Source organism: Spermophilus citellus, assembly GCF_964194105.1.
Source record: "Spermophilus citellus genome assembly, chromosome: 9".
Lineage (NCBI taxonomy): Eukaryota > Metazoa > Chordata > Mammalia > Rodentia > Sciuridae > Spermophilus > Spermophilus citellus.
The window spans coordinates 122,083,203-122,108,038 of record NC_138191.1 but is presented as its reverse complement, the minus strand read 5'-3'; the positions used below and the strand labels follow the sequence as shown (position 1 = coordinate 122,108,038).

The following is a 24,836-nucleotide window of genomic DNA, read 5'->3' as shown; positions in this document are numbered from 1 at the left end:
TTGTTTTTTAATTGTATTCTGAGTCGTTCTTTTTTTTTTCTTTTTAATTCCTTTTCATTAGAACTCTGTACTCATTAGCTATTCATATAGTACTTACCTAATTCCTTGTTCTGCTTTTCTTAGATGGTTGTAATGAACCCAAACTTCAGATCATTTATTTGTTTTCTTCTTCCTTCCAATGAGACTATTGTTAGGTTCACATTTTTAAATCCACGACTCAGCTTCTACTATGTTTGTGGTAAAAGGTGAGAACTCCATTAGGCTTTTCATTTGTAGGGTTTTTTCCTTACTTTTTATAAGTCTCTGCTGGAATTAGTAAAGGGAGGTGGCAATTTCTTTGTCCCTTTCATTTATGTTCAATACTAAAACTGCTTATGGAAACAGTATCTGGTGTTAAGCACAAATCGTCATAGTGTTAAGACTTGACTATTGGACTAAGTCTCTGAATAAGAAGAAAACACCTTCAAGTTAGGCAAATTATTATTTAAAAGGAAGAGGGTCTTTTCCCTCTTCCCCAAAAGCTATCTTATTCAAGTTTGATTTTTCTCTCTGACAAACACAATGCGTTAATCTCACTAGTAATGTTTTTGGACTCTGCTTGTGTGACCTGTCTTTATCTAAATGCCATATTTTGTTAAGATTGGTTTATTATTTGTTAGGGAATATCACTATTTACGTTAAAGCATCTTCTTTTCCTCTGAAAAGTTGATTTTTGAATGCTCTCTGGGGATGAGTAAGAACCAAAGCATAGAGTCCCAAGTCAGGTCTTTGTTCCCTTGTAGCTGGTACATGTTAGAATGTTGGTGCGCTTCATATGCTTGCCTTTTTGGTTTGATCTTGGCCCTCTCCCTGTCAAGTAGATCAGATAGAATACCTTAGTTTCTCGTGGAACTTCTCAGAGACAAACAACAGGGATGTAACTTAAAAGATTAAACTTCTCTTCTCCTTTTGACCCTCTACCAATCTGTGTTATTCAAAAACCTGAAAAAAATTGCTTTTATCCTAGACGCAAATCCAGATCTCCTTCCCCTAGAAGACGGTCTTCTCCTGTCAGGAGAGAGAGAAAGCGCAGTCATTCTCGATCTCCCCGTCACAGAACCAAGAGCCGGAGTCCTTCCCCTGCTCCAGAAAAGAAGGAAAAAACTCCAGAGCTCCCAGAACCTTCAGTGAAAGTAAAAGAACCTTCAGTACAAGAGGCCACATCTACAAGGCAAGTTCATTTATTTATAAACACAATTTTAGACGGTTGATAGTGTCTGCCGATATGATATCTCTGAGTTTAAAACAAATTACTAGATCAGTGTGGTGGCACATGCTTGTAATCTCAGCTACACAGGAGGCAAACACAGGAAGATCACAAATTTGAGGCCAGCCTGGACAATTCAGCTAGTGAGACCATGCTCAAAATAAAAATAAAGGCTGAGGATGTAGTGCAGTAGTAGAGCATTTTCCTGGTGTGCTTAAGCGTAGGTTCAATCCCCAGTACTGAAGAAATGTTTGCCTTTTAGATGTTGAAAATGATAAAAATTGACTTGTTCAGACAAAACTGCATACATTATAAGGAAAACACTGCAGAGGTGAATACTGTGTGTTGGTTGTATTGTTTCATTGTACATTGTTTTACATACTGTAATTTGACCTTTTTTTTTTTTTTTTTTTTTTTTTGAGAGAGAGGAGGGAGAGAGCAAGAGAGAGAATTTTAATATTTATTTTTTAGTTTTCGGCAGACACAACATCTTTGTATGTGGTGCTGAGGATCAAACCCGGACCGCATGCATGCCAGGCGAGCGCGATACCGCTTGAGCCACATCCCCAGCCCCTAATTTGACCTTTTTTAAAGTTTTTTTTTTTTTTTTAAGTTGTAGCTGAACACAATACCTTTATTTTATTTTTATGTGGTGCTAATGATCGAACCCAGTGCCTTCCACATTCAAGGCAAGCACTCTACCACTGAGCTATAAACCTAGCCCTTGACTTCTTAATATATTGTGAATACTTGTTAGGGTTTTTGGTTTATTTTTGTTGTTGCTGTTGTTGTTTTGGTTTTTAATTGTGGTTAGAATTGTTAGTCATTGCCTATGATCCCAGCAACTTGGGAGGTTGAGGCAGAAGTATCAGGATCACAAGTCCATCCTCAATAATTTTGGCAAGATCCTGTCTCAGAATAAATGAAAATAGCTGGGGGTGGAACTCAGTGGTAGAACAACCCTGGGTTCAGTCCCCAGTACCAAAAAAGGAAGAAATTGTCACTTAGTGAGTTCTACTGATAAGTACATACCTTTTTGGAGCCAGAGAGAAGTCTTTGTTAATTTTAAAAACCTTGTTAAAAATATATATATTATTATGTCATACTGTCTTAACAGCTCGTAGTAGAAGAGGAAAAAAAATAAGCTTTTATTTCCACAGTGACATCTTGAAAGTTCCCAAGCCTGAACCTATACCAGAGCCTAAAGAACCTTCTCCTGAAAAAAATTCCAAAAAAGAAAAGGAAAAGGAAAAGACTCGACCAAGATCTCGGTCACGTTCCAAATCAAGATCACGGACGCGTTCTCGGTCTCCTTCTCATACCCGCCCAAGACGGCGCCATAGATCCCGATCAAGGTGAGTTGAGGTCTTAAGATCAGGACAGATTTTTAAAAAATTATTGATGGACTCGATACCTTTATTTTATTTTTATATGGTGCTGAAAAATCAAACCCAGTGCTTTACACATGCTAGGCAAGCGGTTTACCACTGAACTACAACCTCAGTCCTCAGGATAGATTATTAAGTTGTATATGCTATTTTCCTAAAGAATCATGTAAATAATATTAAAGTAGTAGAAAATATTTGTACAGATGTTGTTATTTGGATTTACACATGAACAATTTTCTGTATACCTAAAAAACCTATGAATAAAAGATTGTAGCACTTGAAATTCATATTTTAAATCTGGCTTTTGGAAAAAACAGTCATGGAATTCTTTGCTTCAGATTTATTCAGTCTAATTCTGTCTGTTTCGACAGATCATATTCGCCTAGAAGGCGGCCAAGCCCAAGAAGGCGGCCATCTCCTCGAAGAAGAACTCCACCGAGACGAATGCCTCCTCCACCAAGGCATCGAAGGAGTAGATCTCCTGTTAGACGGTCAGTGTTGTTTTAATTTGAAAGTGTGAAATGTTTTGACACTTAGTATAATTTTTAAGAATAATTTCAGGATAATCTTCATTAGTGAAAGAAAGATCTCATAAATGATATTATAGATGTGTTATAAAGAGCAGTAGTGCATTTGAAGTGTAATGCTGTTTGAGCTGTGAAAAATGTCTATTTCAGTATTGGAAAAAAAAAAAAACAAGAAATCTACCCTCTTGCAGATACTTAAATGTTTATCCTTTAGGATTTTACTACGAAATTCTATCCAAGAAAGAGAATAAGTCACCTTCCATTTGACTTAACTTATGAAAAGTAGTTGAGTACAGGGCCACTAAGCTACCTTTTACCAGTTTTAAAATAATCCATTCACTATTCTTTAATTTTTTAAAGTGATTTTATTTCTCATACAGATGATGGGATAAGTTGTATACAGTTCAAACAAAAATTGACTGTTCCCATAATCCTATTTCATTGATATTGGGGATTTGCTATTTGGCTAGTCATAAAATCTAACCCTGCCAATACCAGTTTCTTTGCCCTGAATAATTTTGAAATAAGCATAAGGTAAAATTTTAGATTTAGAATGTATTACTAAAATGAGATTGTGAGTAGATATGTCCAAAGTACAGGCCTAGAACACTTTTAGCAGAGTTTTGCTGCCTTAATAAAACATCTTGCCTGTTTTTGAAAGGAACCATGATGATGACCAAACTTCAGGTTGTACATTGGACAGGTTATAGGGTATTTTGTTTTTGTTTGGTTGGTGCTAGGGATTGAAACCACTGCCTTGAGCGTGCTAAGTACATGCTCTATTACTGATTGTGTTTACTAAGCCATTTACAGTCAGCCTTGCATATCTGAGTAAGGTTTCTTTCAGGGAACCAAATCAACTTGTAAATAAAGAATAATATCAAATAAAACTCCATGAAGTTTATTTCTTCATTCAGGTTTTTTGTAGATACACACAGAAACATATATATATGATAAGTTCTTGAGGTGTATTGAACAATTATTCTATTAAAAATAACAGAATTGATGTTACTACTTAAAGGTGAGACCAGTGGTGTAAATAAATGGTCAGCCATTTCAGGCATTGCACTTTTCTAAAATTGATCATTTCTCTTTAGCAAATAAGGAATGCTGGTGCTTTCTAGTAGAACAGTAGTGGAAACAGCTATTTCTTATAATTGGAGTTTTGCAAATAGCATGTTTTGATTGTGCTTACTAAGCCATTTACAGTCAATATTTTGCAGATTGTGTAAAATTCCCTTTCAGCCAGTTTTTATCTCACACTTAAGGTAGGGTTTCTTTTTTTCAGGTTCTCAGGAATTCTTCTGCCAAAGGTGAATTCTGCAGGTACACATAATTGCACAGAACTTACCACAGATTTTGCCGCAGAATTCGAGAGGCCCTGCTTCTAAGTTTATGTAGCTAAATGAATTCCTAATCTTGCACCTTTTTTTTTTTTAAATGCAACTTAAAGGTTGCCTGACTTTGTATTATTAAATGAAAAACACTTTGTCATCCAATTTTGTATGCAAACTCCAAAACACCAGTATCTTTCCAAAGGAAGAAAGAGGCTGGTTTGTTATTGTGTTATAGCATTGAACTTGACAAGTTTTATAATTGGAGGGACAACTTCATCAGAAGCATTTATCATTATGTTATTTCTGTTTAATCTCAGAACTAGCTGTTTCCTGTTGTAGGTTATGATTTTGTTTCTTGTTATTTTTGACTGATTTATGTACTTAGCTACATAAACTCAAAAGTTGGATAAAAGTAGCTGTATTTTTATGTAAACCATACATGCCTATAAAGGTCATTTTTTATAAATGTGTAGTTTCTGAATATAAATACTTTATTCCACAGAAGAAGGCGTTCATCAGCATCCTTGTCTGGGAGTAGCTCATCATCCTCTTCATCTCGTTCCCGGTCACCGCCAAAGAAGCCTCCCAAGAGGACATCTAGCCCCCCTCGAAAAACTCGTAGGTTATCTCCTTCAGCAAGTCCTCCTCGGAGAAGACACAGGCCATCACCTCCAGCAACTCCTCCACCAAAAACTCGTCATTCCCCAACACCCCAGCAGTCAAATCGTACAAGAAAAAGTCGTGTTTCTGTGTCTCCAGGGAGAACTTCAGGTAAAGGTAAAAATCAAACACACAAAAACGTCATGTTCTCTCTTTGGCTACTCAGAGCATACTATCTGTGGTTGTCCCCTGTTCACTCTCGAAGTGTGAAGAAGTTTTTTGTTCTTACCTTTTCATGCTTTAAGTTCTTGGGTTGAAATAGAGACTTCATGTAAAAGTGGTTTGTTTTCTAGAATACCCTCTGGCATTGAACAGTTTTGAGAAATACATCACTAGCCGTCGACTGTTGGAAATGGGACAGCTAATTGAAGTATTGTCACTGATCAGGGTTCATTTTATTACTCGATGAGACTAGTTAAATTTTTCCCTAGAGATTGTTCATTTGATATCTTATTCGAGGACTTTGTATTCTTCCTTAATTCTTTATTGGCCACATTGTGCTCTCAAAGGAAGGACATGGTGTCCTGTTAAAACCTGATTTGTTTTTTTAAATTTAGGTTCCAGGCAGGGTTCTTCTGAGTATTGTCCTTGCTTTGTTCTGCAGATTGATTTCTATGAGGAATTTATGATCTGTGATCCTGCCAGGCAAGTAGAATGCTGTGTTAGTCTGAGTGAAGGTTGTGGTCTTTTTTTTTTTTTTTTTTTTTTTTTGCACTAAATACAAAAATATAAGATCCATCTGAATTGTGCTTAGGGCTGGAATGATACAGTCAGCTTGAAAGGTGAGTAGTAGGGGAGAGGGGAATATTGTAAAAGCTACTACAGTGATTGGATATTTTTTTCTTTTTATTTTTAGTTATACATGAGAGTAGAATGTATTTTGACATTATACATACATGGAGTATAACTTCCCATTCTTGTTGAACATGATGTGGAGTTGTATTATTACATATGAACATAGAATATCTGTTTCATCCCACATATTAGAGAATATTCAGCTTTTGGGTTTTGGGGATTGGCTTGTTTCATTCAGTGTGATAGCCTCCAGTTCCATCCATTTACTGACAAATGCAATAATTTCATTCTTCTTTACAGCTGAGTAATATTCCATTGTGTATATACCACATTTTCAGGTATTGAAGGGCACATAGTTTGGTTCCATAGCTTAGCTGTTGTGAATAAAACATCAATGAGATATTAAGGAATAATTTTCTATGTTACCATATACTAAGATTCTGATTACTCTGAAAATCTTCAGTATATGTTAGTGAACTTCGTGAGTCCAGGGTTTCTAGTAGGCTACTATGCTGGTGTATCTTGACATCACATCACCTCCCTACACTGTGTAGTATGGTGATATCTAGAGAGGCCAATTTTGCTTTGCTTTTTCTTGACTTCTGTGACAACACGGGCATAGATTTAGCTATCCATGGAAGGAACACCAGCAAATAATGGCAACCCACAAAAAGTAATGTGTAGATTATTTTCAAATTTTAAATCAAATTACTTTGGTTACACATCATTAAATACGATATAGTTGTTAAGTATGGGAGGGGGCATAAACATACACCCTATTACTTTTTGTTCAAAATTGGGAAAATGTCAGTTCGTTCATAAACTCTGATTATCATGTCCAAATCTGATGCTATTGCCCTGGTCTATTTGTCTTTCCTGTGAAGTTTTCTTTTCTTTGTCTGGAGCCAGAATGCTCTCTAGGGAAAGAATATAAATGGTCCCCACTGTTGCTTTGCAAAAGCACAACAAGTTAACAGTTTTTCCATTTATATTCATATAGCCAAAGAGTTACTGAAAGGACTAAACAGAAGGACTAAATCCTGGTTAAAATAGAGTGACTAAGAATTATCAGTTACCTTTTTAAAGGAGTGTACAGGTGCTGTCCTCCTGTGTTTTGGCATATGCTTTTTGCAAACAAGACACAATGAATACATGCCTGGGAGAGAAGTCTTAGTGGAGGACAAGGAACTGGTTGTATTACTTTAGGTTCTGGAATAGTGCTTCCCAGTCCAAATAGAATGCAGGCAAACCAGACACTGTGGACAGTGTTGTCAGAGGTTTCCTTATTATGTCTACTGAAGATGAGTATTGTGTTGAGCTGCTTGGAAATAACCTTTTATTTTGAATTAACATGGTTTCCATCCTCTGATGAAATTTGAGAGTTAGAAAAGACCTTAGCAGTGGTCATCTAAACAGGTTCTCACGTTAAGTAACATGGTCAAGGTCAACCAACCAGCAATAGATTTAAGTTCTCATTCCCAGTTAAGTAATAAATACTTTGCCCAGCTTTCCTACGCCCAAATGCTGCTTTGATTACTGAAGGAGGGAGATGGAGGGCAAGATGAATTTATTCAGTTTCTGTATCATTCCTTCATTTCAGACTCTGTGTGGATAATTAGAGCAGGTACACCGTTGAAATATAATGAAGTTCACGGTTGTATTTCATGTAGCAGCCATTAATCAGGGCCCTGGGTCTCTGCTGTTGATAGTGGGGGCCTGTGAAGTAGGAGGGAGGGAGGAAAATTTTTTTTGAGAAAATTGGGGGTAAATTATTTGGAGTAAACTATACAGTCTCATCTGAAAGGGGTCTTAGAGAAACATTTTATAAAATCAGTGGCATGTCACAGGTAAATTGGCATTGTCTTAACACATAAAATAATGCTTTATTCAATGAGGTAATCTTGAACAGGGACTGTCTATAGCTGTGGAGATGGTAATTTGAGTTTATTTAAGTCACCTTAGCCATATAAGTTATGCTCTGTGTACACTTAATGGTTATTTTACTATTTCTGGCTACAGAGTGACTTTACAAGTGATCTTTTGGGTAAGTCTAAGAGATTAACAATTAAAAGAACTGGTAAAGTAAATTTAAAATTCTGGTTTTAGAGTTGCTTCTTAGATTTCTATCTTCATGATAGAATGATTTTGCCCCTTGGATACTTACGGTAAAACATCAGTAAGATAGCCAAGTGGGTGGTATAAAAATCTAGAAAAGTAAACCTGGAACGTTATCATTTATAATATTAATGATGTGTGGCTCAGTCCTACCAAAGTAGGTGTACATAGTGGATTCTTGTCTGGTGGTATAAATATTAATAATTTAAGATGGTTTTAGTTAGCCAGGTCATTAATGAGAGGATGAATTGGATTCCAAATGTGTTATTTCCATTGTGGGGGTGGGGGGAATGTTTAGTTTTATTATTTAGTAAGCAGGTATTTCCCAACTATCTTGCAAACATAACCACATTTTTAATGTTTCTTGGAGGAAAATACATTCTTCCATCCAACCAACCAGTTTCAAAAACAAGTTTTGAAACCAAGTTTTCCAGGGTGGTTACTTGGGCATGTGGCTTTATGGATAACTAGATTCCTTTCATAATTGGTTCAGGAATTGAGGATTAACTGATATTTAAAAGTAGAGTCTGTGGACTGGAACGCAGCCTCAAAATAGTTAAAATATTTCCTTGAATTTGTTAAAGTACAAGTTTTGATATACTTTTTCCATCCTTATTTCTTCCCATAATATATGATGACTAAAATTAGAAGCTAATCATTTTTTTCCCAGTTCTGTAGTCAGTCCATATGCCTTGTATAATCATTAATAAAATTGTGGTCATTGAGAGAGGTAATTTCTTGTTTAACTACTTTAAAAAGATCAGATTACAGTTAGATCACTAGTTCTCTAAGTACTGCCCTTTGGAGTAAGCCATTACAGAATTCTGAATATGTGTCTGAGATGTCACTGCATTCTGGGTCAAACATCCCATGGTGATTGCATTCATCACGCAAAACAGGTTAAGAATCCTGAGGGGATCATGTTGTCTATAGGTTTATTTCCTGAGAGGGGTTTTATCAAATCAAGTTAATCTGGTAATTTAATGATTATTTATGTCTATATATACTACTGATTCTGGTTGTAGCGTGGATGGATATTTTTAAGCAGAGATACAAGTTGGGAATCAAAACTGATGTCCTGAAAAGAGAATCTTGGGTTCATATTCTAGCTCGAGTACATTGTCTCTGTCACTGGTGAAGTTTCCTTGAGCCTCAGGTTTCCCTTATAAAATGGAGCAGAGGAATAGAGAGGATATGATCCTAGCAACAGTGCTTAACAGTACGTATAATGCAGCAAGTTTAGAAAAGGTGGTTGTCATAATTTTCCACAATGTTCATAATAATGGCTAATTGATGGATCTCCTACTGTTTCAGATATAGAACTGGTTTTGTGTTTTCTCCTTTTATTTCTTAATTCTTTGGGAAGAATCTTGGTGTTTGGTAATTTTTGTTATTGTGAAGATTTCATGCTACATAAAAAGCCTTCAGCCTCTTGGGTGTGGCCATTTATTTCTCATTTCTAGATCCAAGTGTCTTCCAGAAGAAATTTAACCAGTCTCATTTCTTAATCATTTATCATCTTTATTGCTTTTTTTGAATCCAACTATACTGGTTTTTTTAAAAACTTTTATATTAATGAAGTCTCCAAAGTTGAATGTGAGTGTTAGTTGTGAGGCTCAAGTAACACATAGAAGTTTACTTTCCTGAGTTGAAAATTATACATAGCATAAAGCTAGTTCTACTTATAACAGCTCCCAGTTGTGTGGGGGTTTTTTTGTTTGTTTGTTTTATTTTTGTTATGGGTTTCTCTTGAATCTCACAGTTTGGAAGAAATTATTGTAGGAATTTGAGGCTTTTCATTAAACATTTAAAAATTCCTACTACTACCTCAGATAATGACTACAAGGTCTAACAGAAATTTTTTAAGTTCTTAGTAAATTCTTTTTTTTTTTTAAATTCATACCTATATATCTTATGTCATCTTTTGTTGAAAGCTTTTTTCCCCACTTATTTTTTATAGTGACAAAACATAAAGGTACTGAGAAAAGAGAGTCACCTTCACCAGCACCAAAGCCTAGAAAAGTAGAGTTATCTGAATCAGGTAAGTTTTGTTGGTGTTTTTTTTTCCCCCCTCTGGTTGTATACAAAGTACATTCACACCAATTCATGTCTTCATACGTGTACCTTGGATAATAATGTCCATCACATTCCACTATCATTTCTAACCCCATGCCTCCTCCCACCCCTCTGCCCTATCTAGAGTTTCCTCTATTCCTCCCATGCTCCCCCTCCCTACCTCACTATGAATGAGCCTCCTTATATCAGAGAAAATATTCGGCATTTGTTTTTTTGGGATTGGCTAACTTCATTTAGCATTAGCTTCTTTGGCTAACTTCACTTAGCATTATCTTCTCTAACTCCATCCATTTACCTGCAAATGCCATGAGTTTATTCTCTTTTATTGCTAAGTAGTATTCCACTGTGTATATATGCCACATTTTTTTGTTAGTGGTTTTTTAAAAGATAATTTGCCCCCCTTTTTTTCAAATTTGGTTCTTCCCTCTGGTTGAAGGGAATGATTAATGATATAGCATATGGCTAACAGTTAACGAAAATAGCATTTATAAAATGGTTAGCACCCAGCCTGACCTGTAATAAATGCTTAACTAAATTTATCTTTATTTCATATGGTACTTACATTGCTTGACACCTAGTCAGTTAAAAGTTGGAGAATCTATTTTCCTATTCAGATATGTCAGACTATCTGTATGCATAACTAAAGAAGCACTTTCTAAATGCATCCATCTTTCAGAAGAAGATAAAGGTGGCAAAATGGCTGCAGCAGATTCTGTGCAGCAGAGACGCCAATACAGACGACAGAACCAGCAATCTTCTTCTGGTATGGCCATTGACTTAAATTTTTTTTTATCTGCGCCCCTCCCCACTTTTAAGTAAAAAAAGACTATAAACAATCATGGCTCGGTGTAGTGGCACACACCTATAATCCCAGTATCTCAGAAGGCTGAAGCAGGAGGATCTCAAGTTCAAAAGCAAGGTGCTAAGCAACTCAGTGTCTAAATAAAATACAAAATAGGGCTGCGGATGTGGCTCATTGGTCAAGTGCCCGAGTTCAATCCCTGATCATCCCCCCTTAACACCCCCCCACCCCCCAAAAAAGAAATAATCATTAGTGTGTATTGATTATACACAAGAATTTGAACCACATCGAAATGTTTGGGAGCAGGGTTGTCTCGTTCTCCCTCAGGTGTACATTCTTTTTAAGTTGTTATGTAAGTAACTTAATTTAAGTAACTCCCAGTAACTTAGGAGGCTGAGGCATGATGATCACAAGTTCAAAGCCATCCTCAGCAATTTATGATGAACCTGTCTCAAAATAATAAGGGCTGGGGATGTAGCTCAATGGTAAAGTTCCTCTGGGTTTCATCTCCAGTACCAAAACAAAAAAAGTAATAGATCTGGCTGAGAGTATAGCTAAGTAGAGTACATGATTTCTGTGTGCAAGGGCCGAGGTTCAATCCCTAGCACTAAATCAAAAAGTTAAAAAGCAATAGATCCTTTTTAGAGTACAGTAGCATATTAGATACCAGGTACTACAGTGTATATCCGTAATCCCAGCTACTCAGGAGGCTGAGGCTGAAAGATTGAGAGTTCAAGCCTAGCTTGGGCAACATAGCAGAACCTTCTCTGAAAACGTAAAAAATAATAAGATAGAAAACAGGTATAAAACTGAAGTAGTATAGTTTTTTTCCTGATTCCCTAAATCTTCACACCAAAACTTGTATTCAGAATGTTTTTATGCATGTGTAGGCATCTTTGGCTCAAAAGGTGGCCTGGTGTATATGTAAATCATTTTTCCATGCTAGTCTTTATAAGTCAGCTTCATTCTTTTGCTAGCTGTAGTATTTTCTTTGTTTTGTTTTTTGTTTGTGTGTGTATGTGATACTGGCAATTAAACTCAGGGTGTTATAATTGTTGAGAAAACACTCTACTACTGAGCCACATCTCCAGTCCTTTTAAGACAAGGGTCTCCCGAAATTGCCAAGACACACCTCTACTTACAATCCTCCTGTCTTGGCCTCCTGAGAAGTTGGGATTACAGACATATATCACCATACCCAGTGAGCTTCAGTGTTTTTTATAATATAAGTATGTACCATAAGCTATTGAGCAGTCTGCTTATTTATTGAACATTAAGGGTTTTTTTTCATAGTTTTCTTTTGTGTGTGTGTTGTACTTAAGTAGATATATCTATAATTAGAATTGCTGGATTAAAAAATATGTATGGATGGGCTGGGGCTGGGGTTCAGCAATAGCACACTTGCCTGGCATGTGTGAGGCACTGGGTTTGATTCTTCGCGCCACATGTAAATAAATTTTTAAAAAGGGCTATTAACAACTAAAATATATATATTAAAAAAATATATGGAACTGGGCATGGTAGCACACACCTGTAATCCCAGTGGTTCAGGAGGCTGAGGCAGGAAGATTAAGAGTTCAAAACTACACTCAGCAACTGTGAGGCACTAAGCAACTCAATGAGACCCTGTCTCTAAATAAAATACCAAAAAAGAGGCTGGACATGTGGCTCAGTGGTTGAGTGCCCCTGAGTTAAATCTCTGATATAAAAAAATATATATGGGAAAAGGTTTTTTTTAAATCCCAGATGCTTTATTACTTTTTTTTTTTTTTTTTTTTTTTTTTTTTAAGAGAGAGAGGAAAGAGAGAGAGAATTTTTAATATTTATTTTTTAGTTCTCAGCGGACACAACATCTTTGTTGGTATGTGGTGCTGAGGATCGAACCCGGGCCGCACGCATGCCAGGCGAGCGCGCTACCGCTTGAGCCACATCCCCAGCCCCCAGATGCTTTATTATTATTAGCTTATTTAGTGTTTGTGACTGAGTCTATGCACTATCTTTGCTTTAAGTTGTAGATGGACACAATATCTTTAGTTATCTCTTTATTTTATGTGGTGCTGAGGATCAAACCCAGGGCCTTACTCATGCAAGGCAAGTGCTCTGCCACTGAGCCACAGCCCCAGCCCAAATCATGATTTCTTAAAAGACATATTTGTATTGTTTTGATTGGATTGCATTATGAAAATGACTTTCTGATTTATGTAATACTTAATTGGGCTTGACTTTGAAGTATATGTTATCTAACACAGAATGTATCTATGCTTGCTTACCCTATATTCAGAAAACCTAGACAAGCTCGTTTAAGCACAGACCTAGTATAATTTTTTGTTTTATTTTGTACTGTGTAATTGTAGACTCTGGCTCCTCCTCCTCTTCAGAAGATGAGCAACCCAAGAGATCACATGTGAAGAATGGCGAGGTAGGCAGGCGGCGGAGACATTCCCCTTCTCGCAGTGCCTCTCCTTCACCACGGAAGCGCCAAAAAGAGACCTCTCCTCGGTAACAACTTTTCTTTAATGGTCTTCCCTGATGTTCTGTAGCTGTGGTGAAAGTTCATAATTTAAAGAATGGGCTATAGGATTATTTTAGAATTTGGTTCATTCCTTCATTTCAAGAACTTTGAGGAGGTGGTTGGATTTTGTTTGGGTTTTAGGTTTTTGGGTCCCCGCATCTTCATTAGTAATTACTAATATTTAATAAGAACTAGGTAAGTTTTGAGTCAGTGTATCATATATATGCATGACTAGATGAATAAGCCAGTTAAATCATAGCATTGATTCCTGAACATTTTTAAAAATATCTCCTTCAGTAGGGGTTAACTCCATCAAAGTAAATAATTTAGTGAATGGAATTCTTGACATTTTTTTTTTCTCCACTGCTCTCAGGATGCAGATGGGAAAGCGATGGCAATCGCCAGTGACTAAAAGGTTGGTTAGAAACTGCTTTGTAAATTAAGGGCACCTACCAAAAGTTTAGTGCCTTAAATTCCTATTTAGGACCATATCCTGTTCTTAGATATGTAATGGACTGTAGAATTGTACCCGAAGTGTTCATTTTAGAGCTTCGTTTGAACTTCAGTTTTGAATATCTTGTTACCATTTGGATCAACTTACATCAAGGCACGCACAGTTTGAGCAACATATAGGTATTTTCTAATAATTGGATAATACCTCCCTAGATTTAGTAGTGGAAGGGACTTTGTGGTGACTTAAAGCAAGAAAAACTTAGAAGTTAAAAGTTCACATAAGGCTTTGGCCCTATTCATTCTTAAGTACAGATTTGGGTATCCTTGTGCAAAATGCTTGGGACCAGAGGCGTTTCTGATTTTGCAGTATTTGTGTGGACTTGCAAGTTGAGCATTTCTAATCCAAAAGTGTGAAATCCAAGACTTTTTTTTTGAGTACCAAGCAACTCAAAAGAGTTTCAGATTTTGAAGCTATTTGGCTTTTCAGATAATGGATGCTCATCCTATGTTTATTCTTATGCTCTTTATATCTCAGACTTTGAAGATGGGTTATTTTAGGTAATCTCATTAATAAGGAGTGTTGTATTATATGGGACAAAGCAGGGTTATTTACACTGTAGAGGAAACCATTTATTGATATAAAAGCCAAAAAAGATAATTAGATATTACAGTATTTTCCCATCTACAGTGATCTGTGGATTCTGTGAAATTGCTAGCTCAATAAAGTGTATTACAGAGTTAGGTTAGTAATAGGATTGCCCTATTTTGGAACTACTTTCTGTTCTGAAAAGACATGCCTCATAACAGGAAATTCAAAACTAATGTTATATTGCCTTGTTCTAGTTGGTTTTTTTTTTGGGGGGGGGTAGTAGTAGTAGTAGGTGGAATACTTTTATTTATTTTTATGTGGTGCTGCTGAGGATCGAACCCAGTGCCCCACACATGCTAGGCAGGCACTCTGCCACTGAGCTACAGCCCCAGCCCCCTCCAGTATATTCTTATTTTGTTCTGGGTGGGGAAAAAGGTATTTTAGCTGGACATGGCTGCACACACCTGAAATCCCAGCTACACGGGAGGTTGGAGGCATTTGCATTTTTTATTTCTAGGCAGGGTTTTTAGTTGCCAAGGCTGGCCTTGAACTTGGAGTCCTCCTGCCTCAGCCTCCCATGTTTCTGGGATTACAGGTATGTGACACCACCCCTGGCTAGTAATATTACTTACCAGACAACATTGAAGCCAGCTTAAAAGACTCTCATAATAAAATAAAGGGCTAGAGATAAAAATTCAGTGGTAGAGCACCCCATATTCAGTTCCCAGTGCTGCAGTTAGTCCATCTACCATCAGATGTCTAGGATTTAAAGATGGGAGAGTAATTATTTGGAATTGTCCTTCAATATCATATTTTAGGAGAGGAGATAATAGCATGGTTTTTAATATTTCATGTGTAAAGTGTTAAAAATGAAGTCAGTCCCCACAAACCATAAGCAAATTTTAAATGGGAAACTAAATTTAATAATGAATTCAAGGATTTTTTCCTATCCAAGGAGAACCAAGACCTAGTAAACTTTAGATTCTAATTACAGATTTACAGGAAACCTCAATCCTATCCTAAGCAAATAAATTAAGAACTAATTGTTTGAACTATTTTGTATATGTGAACTAACCAAAAGAAGACAAATTGGCTTGGAATATATTGTAAGGCAGCTGTTACTTGTTTTATTCTAATTTTTCATATGTGTTGGTTACGTGTGCAACAGAGCTCAAAATTAAGGTTTATGTGATCCTCAACTGCATTTTAACCACATAAATCTAAAATTTTGGATCTTAACCCAGTATAGATTTAGTAGTTGGACAGTTTTGGTCTTTGGGATAGTGTTGTTAGATAACAGTATACAAGTGGATATGTATTCTTACAAATTAAGAACTAGGAGCAGTGGTCCCTGAATCTGGGTCTTAAGCCAAGTCTGTATTGGAGAGTTGTAAAGCAGTAGTTCCTAACAAGGAACCAAAATCACCTGAAGATTTTTTTCAGCAAACATCTGACTATATTTAGCCCATACCCAGTGAGCGTAAATCTCACAGTTATATTTTTCCAAATGATTATTTTTTGCATTCCAATTATAAAGGAGCACTCTGAAACAATCTTTTGCAAACTTTATTTCAATCTGTGTCATGTTAAGAATGTTCTGTTGTAACCTAGAGCACCTCTTTTATGCCTGCAGCATGTTTCACCAAACAATATTTATCCTTACCACAAATGAAACATTGGTTTTTGAAGAACACTGCTCCAGAACATGTATAACCAGTGCTATCCCTTGGGCTAATGAAAACTGAAAGTTAGGTCTTCTGGGCACTTCATTATAAATGCCACTGACTCCAAACAATAAATTCTTCTTTGCTTTAGTGGTAGACGGAGGAGAAGTCCCTCCCCACCACCCGCCCGAAGGCGACGCTCTCCTTCTCCCGCTCCTCCTCCTCGGCGGCGCAGATCTCCCACACCACCACCGCGGCGAAGGTACTTTGTCAGATATTTGTATGAAAAGCCCAGAACTCTCAATCACAGAAAATAAAACAGGGTGTAAAGTTGTAGGGTACAACTTTATGAATAAACTGAAACCATTAAATTGTATACTTTATTTTTTTTTTTTAAAGAGAGAATGTGTGTGTGAGAGAGAGGGAGAGAGAGAATTTTTTTTAATATTTATTTTTTAGTTTTCGGCGGACACAACATCTTTGTTTGTATGTGGTGCTGAGGATTGAACCTGGGCTGCACGCATGCCAAGCGAGCGCGCTACCGCTTGAGCCACATCCCCAGCCCCAAATTGTATACTTTAAATGGGTGAAATTTTACAGCATGTAAATCACACATCAATAAAGATATTAGTTTAAAGGTGGTATGAAATTATTACAAAAAGAAAATACTAACTTTAGAATATAGAATCTGAGCAGATGCCTCTTTAATCAAAGCATCCTCACTAATACATATTGGCAGTATGTGCTTTCCAAATATACCTGTAATATTATTTACCAGTTATGCCAGACCATAGTCTAATTTATTAGGAAATGTGATACAAACCCAAATTGAAGGTCAATTCTACAAAGTAAGTAACCAGCCATGGGTGGTGTCACACACCTGTGATCCCAGCAAGTTGGAAGGCTAAGGCAGGAGGATTACAAGTTCAAGGGCAGCCTTGGCAACTTACAAATAAAAAAGGCTGGGATTGGGATGTGGCTCAAGTGGTAGCACGCTTGCCTAGCATGCGTGAGGCACTGGGTTCGATTCTCGGCACCACATACAAAATAAAAAAAAAAATGAAGATATTGTGTCCACCTAAAACTGAAAAATAAACATTAAAAAAAAAAGGCTGAGGATGTAGCTCAGTGGTAGAGTGCCCCTGGGTTCACTTTCTTGTAACACACAAACACACACCAGAGTTATGTCAGTCATGAATTACTGAGGAACCATTGTAGACTGGTTGCAACTAAGGAGATCTAGGATCCTGGAACAGAAAAAAGGATGTGTATTAGTAGTAAACACGGAGAATATTGATACTTAAGTTACTATAAAGTTAATGTTGATGTAGTACTATGGTTTGGGTAATTTTTATAGTTCCATAAGTTGTTAACATAGTAGCAGGTTTTCACTTGTTTTGTGACTCTTTAAAATCACTTAAAATAAAAATTAGAGGGGGAAAACATGGTTTATTGATATCAAGCACTAACAGGCAGTATAATGGCTGGCTACCACCTTTTAGTACCTGTTATGTGCCAGGTAAAGTGTTAGATGCTTTATGTAGCTTACCTGTAGTCCTCAAGGTAATCTTGCTTGGTAAGTGGTATTCTTTTTTAGGTGAGAAAGTGGAATAGGTCAGAATTACTATACCAAGTGCTGCTCTGTCACATTGCTCCCAAACTGGCTAATTGTAAATCTGGTTTTGGAAGAGAATTCCTCAGTGTTCAGTCTTACAAGTGTAATTCCTAAGAAGCACATAAAGATTGTATGGAAGTGAAGCATCAAGAGGAAGGCCAGGATGGGTGTTTGTTTACAGACATGCATGTCTACTTACAAATATGTTTTCTGCCCACTGCTAACTATAGACTGCTAGTAACTTCTGGTTACTCTGGCCCCATGCATTTGATTTCCTGATCTGTTGGACGTTTTAGCTTATACTGATGATGTATGTTTCTCCTAGGACTCCTTCTCCTCCCCCTCGTCGACGCTCACCTTCCCCAAGAAGATACTCTCCTCCAATACAGAGGAGATACTCTCCTTCTCCACCCCCAAAGAGAAGAACAGCCTCTCCTCCACCTCCTCCTAAACGAAGGGCATCTCCATCTCCACCACCAAAGCGCCGGGTCTCCCATTCTCCTCCTCCCAAACAGAGGAGCTCTCCAGTCGCCAAGAGACGTTCGCCTTCTTTATCATCAAAGCATAGGAAAGGGTCTTCCCCAAGCCGCTCTACCCGGGAGGCTCGGTCGCCACAACCAAACAAACGGCATTCTCCCTCGCCACGGCCTCGAGCTCCTCAGACATCCTCAAGTCCTCCACCTGTTCGACGAGGAGCATCAGCATCACCCCAAAGAAGGCAGTCCCCATCTCCAAGTACTAGGCCCATTAGGAGAGTCTCCAGGACTCCAGAACCTAAAAAGACAAAAAAGTAAAAATATTCTGTGCTTTTTGGTTAGGAATAATTAGTCGCATAACTGTGTATATATGGAAATTCTCCCCCTAGCCCCCAAATCGAGAAGTTATAGAAAGGAATAAGCTGTGAATATAAACTATTAAGGCATATTTTGGGTACTGGTGCTATTCACAAATCCTTTTTAATTTCAGGATAGTTTCTTACTGTATAAATTAAATGCCACAGGATTTTGTTTGGTTCTTAATATATTGGGGGTTTGAGCAGTGTGCTTCCAAAAGCAAGCTCAGATACATAGAACATTTCTTCTGTGTGCATATAATATGGGTGAAGGTAGTCTTAACCCTAAGGAATGTGCATTACTCATTTCCTATAGGAAGGATCGTTAATGAGGGAGGATTGTGGGGCTTGAGACCTAGATTATGTAAATTTGATGTGCTAGTAGACTCAACTAGTGCTGCGAAATGTTTGTAATCTAACCTGATTATATGTTGTAGTTGATTATTTTCTCTTAGGAGTAGATGTTTGTTGTCAGTGCTAAGCCCTTTGTTTTGTCTTCCTCATGTAGGGCCGCCTCACCAAGCCCACAGTCCGTAAGAAGGGTCTCATCCTCCCGATCTGTCTCTGGATCTCCTGAACCAGCAGCTAAAAAGCCCCCAGCACCTCCATCCCCTGTCCAGTCTCAGTCACCCTCAACAAACTGGTCACCAGCGGTACCGGTCAAAAAGGCTAAAAGCCCAACACCGAGCCCATCGCCAGCCAGGGTTTGTGTCTGCCTTGTTTTGAACATCTTTTGCAAATTTTAGGTCTGGTCACTGTGAAGTAGAGAAAATATCAGTATTAAAATATTGGAGTTCAAACTCTTTCACCTTTGTGAATCAAATCTAATCTTGGACAGGTTTCTATATTAAATAAAGTCAGTGGTTAGAATTTATTGAATTGTATAAGCCAATTGGATTGTGAAGTATTTTATGTAATTGCTTAAAAACATGAAATTACAATTTATAGAGGAGGAACTGTAGCTTAATGCCCTGGAATCAATCCCAGCATCAAAGGAAAAAAAATAGATTCAATTATAGCACGAGCTTTTTTTTTTCCTTCATAAATTAATTTGATACACAGATAGTAAGTGACTTTTGATGAGTCAGCCTCTGATTTTGAGTTCATAGACTTTGTATTTGGATGATTTTGCCGAGCTATAGGCCATTGTAAGTGTTCTGAGTTTACTCAAGGTATAGGCTAAGCTTAAGCCAAAATGTTCAGTGGGTTAAGTGTATTAATAAGTGCCTTTTCAACTTCAATGCTTTCAACTTACAATGGGATCACAAAGTTTATTAGGACATAAACCCATCATAAATTGAGAAGTATCTGCAGTTAAGAGGAACAAATCATTCTTAAATTCTAATGATAGGCAAGGTCAAATAGTGACTAGAGATAATGACATTTCATACGGATGTGTTAATAGTCTATAGCTGTCCATTTATTAAAAACCTGCTACATCTTAGGCAAGGGTTGTGGTTAATTTACAGATAGTTCTTATTTCTGTTTTCTTTCTGTAGTTGTATGGATCAAACCCACAGCCTCGTGGATGCTAGGCAAGTGCTCTACCACTGAGCCACATTTCCAGGAGCTGGAAATGAACTCAACTGTAGTTAGCCCCTGACTCGGTCTAGTCTTGGAGACCTTAAATTCTAAAGTTTGGAATCCTGGCTTAAAGTTAGTTAGGGAAAATTTGTAAGAATCGGTTATCTTCAAGGACGTTCGCTGTTAGAATTTGTGAAGTTCACCTTTGCTGTAACCGTGAGGCCCCTGAAGTCTGGAGATTGTCCATTTAGGTGTTCCCTTGAGGAAATAAAATGTTCAGTGGACACAATTTTTTAATTAGATTGATTATCTTGCTGTCGTTTTTCTGGATTTCTAGAATTCAGATCAAGAAGGAGGTGGAAAGAAAAAGAAGAAAAAGAAGGACAAGAAACACAAAAAGGATAAGAAACACAAGAAGCACAAAAAACACAAGAAGGAAAAGGCAATGGCCGCAGCTGCTGCTGCGCCTGTGACCCCTGCTGCCATTGCCGCCGCCACAACCACGTCAGCACAGGAGGAACCTGAGGCAGCACCGGAGCCCAAGAAGGTATCTACTGACTGTTCTGCCTTGTGGACAGATGAGAAGAAATCATTCGATTTTTTTATTATTACTATTATTTTTTTTTAAAGAAGTAGTTAACTTATTTTTTCCCCTAATAATTGGCTCCCTAGCTGTTATTCATATTTTTGGTGACCTGCCAAGAATATGAACATAAATGGCTACCAAAAAAACTTGTTATTTTTTTCTTTCACAGTATGAGTTTATTAATGAACTTATTAAAACTTATTATTTTTTAAAATACTTTCTTTTGGGGGGCTGGGGATGTGGCTCAAGCAGTAGCGCGCTCGCCTGGCATGCATGCGGCCCAGGTTCGATCATCAGCACCACATACAAACAAAGACGTTGTGTCCTCCGAAAACTGAAAAATAAATATTAAAAAACTAACTCCTAACTCTCACACTCACTCTCTCTCTCTCTCTCTCTCTCTCTCTCTCTCTCTCTCTCTCTCTCTTTAAAAAAAAAAAAAAAAAAACTTTCTTTTTTATACTGGGGTTTGAACCTGGGGCCTGCATGTAGTTTACCACTGAGCCACACACACTCTGCAGTCTTTTTTTTTCTGAATAACTTGAAACAAAATTTATATATCATACAGCTGGCCCATTAATTAAAGTCCATAGCTCTTGGTGTTTAGCATATCCAGAGTTGTTCAGCCATCATCACAATGTAATTCTTTACTCAGCATTTCTCCCTTGTGTCTCAATACTTAATAGTGTGACTTTCTGGATTTTCAGGAGACTGAAAGTGAAGCTGAAGATAACCTCGATGACTTAGAAAAGCACCTGCGAGAAAAAGCCCTGAGGTCCATGCGGAAGGCTCAAGTGTCCCCTCAGTCTTAGGTGGAAATGTTTGTTACGATGTAAATTTTATTTGGTTTGTACTCAATTCAATTTCAAAATTGCTAAAATGTGTTTGAGCTTTAGACTATAACATTTGTTGTAATAATTGCTAGGTTGAAGTTCACCATGTTTTAAAAAAAAAGGGCATGGATTTACATTGCAAAAGGTGTCCACGGTGTATTAGTGACATTCTTTCATTGACAGCTGACATAAATTCATTTAGAGTGAAATATTTTAAGCCAAAAAAAAAATCCCTTTTTTAAAAAAGGGGGTTTAAGTATTGTTGGCATTCTCATGGTTCTTCTACACTCTCCTGGCTGTTCCCACAGGTTTGTTTTTTGTTTTGTTTTTCTTTTTCTTTTTTTTTTTTTCTTTTTTTTTTTTTTTCTTTTTTTTTCCCCCTCTCTTTTTTCTTTACTTTTTCTCATTTGACTATTACCACCATTTAAGTTATGCTGCCAACCTTGTATGGTTTGTAAGCTTTCCCAGAAATAAGACCACTGCTGAACTACCACAAAAGTATAAGTGAACATTTTAATGCCACAATCTTTCCTGTTGCCTGTGGAGCTTTTTCTGAAATGAATCAGGATTCGAGCTCTAGAATGAGGCAGAAAAATGAACGCATGCTGTTCGCCAGGACACTGGGTTTATAGTAATGTTACAAGTTGATTCGGAACACTGGAATTTCATCCTACTCTGTTCTTTTTGATTTTTCTCTTTTCACCTCCCCCGCCTCTTTTGTAAAGGCAGTAAAATAGTCCCAGGAAGGATCCTTCAGTTAACCTAAAATTTTGTTTTATAAAATGTCACAGCTCCATTCATATTTTTGTCTTGTTCTTCCAATTGGTATATACAACTTTCAGAGCTCTTGTATTTGGAAGGCTGGAAGGGCCCAGACTTTGAAAATAGTGTCTTGGTTTCACTGTTTTTGTTTCTCTCTCTCTCTCTCTCTCTTTTTTTTTTAAACTAAAGCTATATAAAGCTCGTGGATTAAACAGAATAAATTTCTAAATTTAAAAATGTTTGCCGCTTCCTCTTTCTTGTCTCAGTACTGCAAGAAAATTACCTTTCTTAGAAATCTTTCTTAGAAATCTCCTTACCCTTTTAACGAGGAAGCAGTTGGGCAGGAAAAATAATGGCAATGAAACAAAGGTTTATCATCTTTATTTTAATGATTACTATAAAGACTATAAAATACAGGGTGTGGTTGGAACATAAAATGCTGGTGGGACAAGTTCACCAGGCAAAGAGAAGAATTTCAGGCAGACACATGGGTGTACCCCCTGAGACATCCTGGCTTGTTCCCTGAGTGAATGAGGTGTAGGAATGACTGGAGCATACTCTGGCCATCCACAGACAAGACATTTTCGCATTTAAGATTTAGCCGAGAAGCTGGGCACAGTAGTATACTCATGTAATCCCAGTGACTTGGGAGGCTGAGGCAGGAGGGTCTCAAATTCACAGCCAGCCTCAGCAACTTAGTGAGGCCCTAAGCAACCCACTCCCCCAAAAAAATATTTAACAGAGCAAAATAATTTTGAGAAAAATTTGGAATTGGTAATAGCATAAGGTAAAAGAGCAACATGCATATTGAAAGAAGTAAGGAAATGTTGACACCAGGAACCTAAGCCAAACCTGTTGACATTTGGGTAATTAATTTTATCATAATTTCTGACAGTTGAAGCAAAAAATGGGAAGAAAATGCGAACAATTTTTAGTTTCAGGAAAACTTAAGTGTTTTTTTTACCTAAAATACATGGATCGTAAATGTACCTTCACCACTGACTGAGGAGAGATTTCTACGCTGGTTGTTTAAATGATTTGCTTGATGAAAGTCCTGTTGGGTAAAGTAGTACAGCAACTTCATGGTGGAGGATAGAATTTTATATGTATAGTAGTTTGAGCTTTTTTGAGGCTGTTGCACAGGGCTTCCTCTTGGTTGTGTAATTTTCTGACTGAGAGAAGACATAAAATGCCAGCTTCTAAAATGGTGGTTGCTGACTTGCCCTTTCCACTATGAACAAACCAGTTAACACTGGAGTGTTTGCATCTTCTTCAGTCTTTCCTTCACTTATCCACTTGTTCTGATTATGCCCTAGGCTTACCTTCTTCCCCTTGACAGCTCGAGCAACTTCCATTTTGCCAAATTGAGCAGTCTCAGTTGTTGTATTAGCCCCCCACCTCTTGGTTCAGTGATGTATTAAATCTTTGTTGGGTTCTGAGAGGCAGCTCTGGCTTACAGGTTCACCTTTTTTGATGAACTAGTTGTCCTATCTCACTAGCTGCTATTTTGTCTCTAATGGATTCTTCTGAGAGGGGCGGTACTTGGGATGAAGCCAGGGCTTCACATACGGCTGGGCAAGGGTCTACCACTGAGCTACATCCTCAGCCCCACCCAACCCTTTGGTTTTTTTTTTTTTTTTTTTTTCTTTGAGACAGGGTTTCACTAAGTTCCCCAGGCTGATCTTGCAAAATTAATCCTTCTGCCTCAACTTCCCAATTAGCTGTGATTGTAGGTGTGTGCCACCATGCCTAGCTCTACTGGATCCTTTCAAATAATTTACTGTTTGTCCTTGGTGGCATTTCTTAATTTCATCTCTAGTTCTTGATTTTTAGGAGTGTGGGGAGACTATTGGTTGGTTATTGCTATACCACCGGGCCAGGAGAAGGTGGCATAGAAGGGTTAGGCATGCTTTCGGCCCAAGAAGGTGGATCTCCTCTCCCTTTTGATCCCAAAGGGCAGGTTTCTTCAGAAAACCCCCAGAAGCAGTGAGCCCCAAGGTGAAGTGGACTGGGAAGGCCTGGTCACAGTTGCTCCATTCTTGCAGGCTGGGCTGCAGGGTGGAAGTGGCTATGACATACCAGACTCTCCATCTGACTCCAGGGAGGTCTGGTGGGGCAGTAAACTCAAACCGGCCTCTGCCAGGAAGCCAGTGGTGTTACACAGCATGGCAGGATGGGAGGCTAAGCCAGGAACAAGAGCAGGGACACCCTCAGCCCCAGCCATGAGGCACTTTGGGCCTGAACACTGCTCTGCTGAACACCTGCAGCACAAGCAGGGTGCCCTGGCTACCGGCCATAGCCCACAGCATGATAGGAGACACTCCGCATAGGCTGGCCTCCTGGTATGGCAAGGTTATGGGAGGAGATGGCATTGAAGCCAGCCTCCTAAAAAGTTCATTGGTATTCACCAAGTTCACAGTTGTCTACTTGGAAGCTTCTTTAGAAGGCCAACCATGACTGGGTTTTTAAATCCCAGATTTCTTGTGTCACCCAGCTAGTCTACAGCAACCAGGCCAGGCT

At 37.9% G+C, this 24,836-nt stretch overlaps 1 protein-coding gene across 15 annotated transcripts in view; it reads left to right on the top strand.

Annotated features, from left to right (window-relative positions):
- SRRM1 (serine and arginine repetitive matrix 1) overlaps window positions 1-21,833 on the top strand; it is a 28,279-nt gene extending 6,446 nt beyond the window's left edge. For 3 of the 15 annotated variants that reach the window (XM_081308050.1, XM_081308053.1, XM_081308056.1), the window contains 13 exons: window positions 1,007-1,210; window positions 2,407-2,601; window positions 3,006-3,125; window positions 5,001-5,275; window positions 10,029-10,109; window positions 10,821-10,907; window positions 13,301-13,445; window positions 13,832-13,873; window positions 16,316-16,426; window positions 18,105-18,569; window positions 19,120-19,315; window positions 20,473-20,682; window positions 21,429-21,833. In XM_081308050.1, the coding sequence (XP_081164176.1) occupies window positions 1,007-1,210; window positions 2,407-2,601; window positions 3,006-3,125; window positions 5,001-5,275; window positions 10,029-10,109; window positions 10,821-10,907; window positions 13,301-13,445; window positions 13,832-13,873; window positions 16,316-16,426; window positions 18,105-18,569; window positions 19,120-19,315; window positions 20,473-20,682; window positions 21,429-21,533 (2,236 nt within the window). In that variant the 3' untranslated portion in view covers window positions 21,534-21,833. The remainder of the gene's footprint in view (window positions 1-1,006; window positions 1,211-2,406; window positions 2,602-3,005; window positions 3,126-5,000; window positions 5,276-10,028; window positions 10,110-10,820; window positions 10,908-13,300; window positions 13,446-13,831; window positions 13,874-16,315; window positions 16,427-18,104; window positions 18,570-19,119; window positions 19,316-20,472; window positions 20,683-21,428) is intronic. The other 12 variants (XM_081308052.1, XM_081308051.1, XM_081308064.1 and 9 more) reach the window with 12 other exon arrangements.
- The last annotated feature ends 3,003 nt before the right edge of the window (window positions 21,834-24,836 follow it).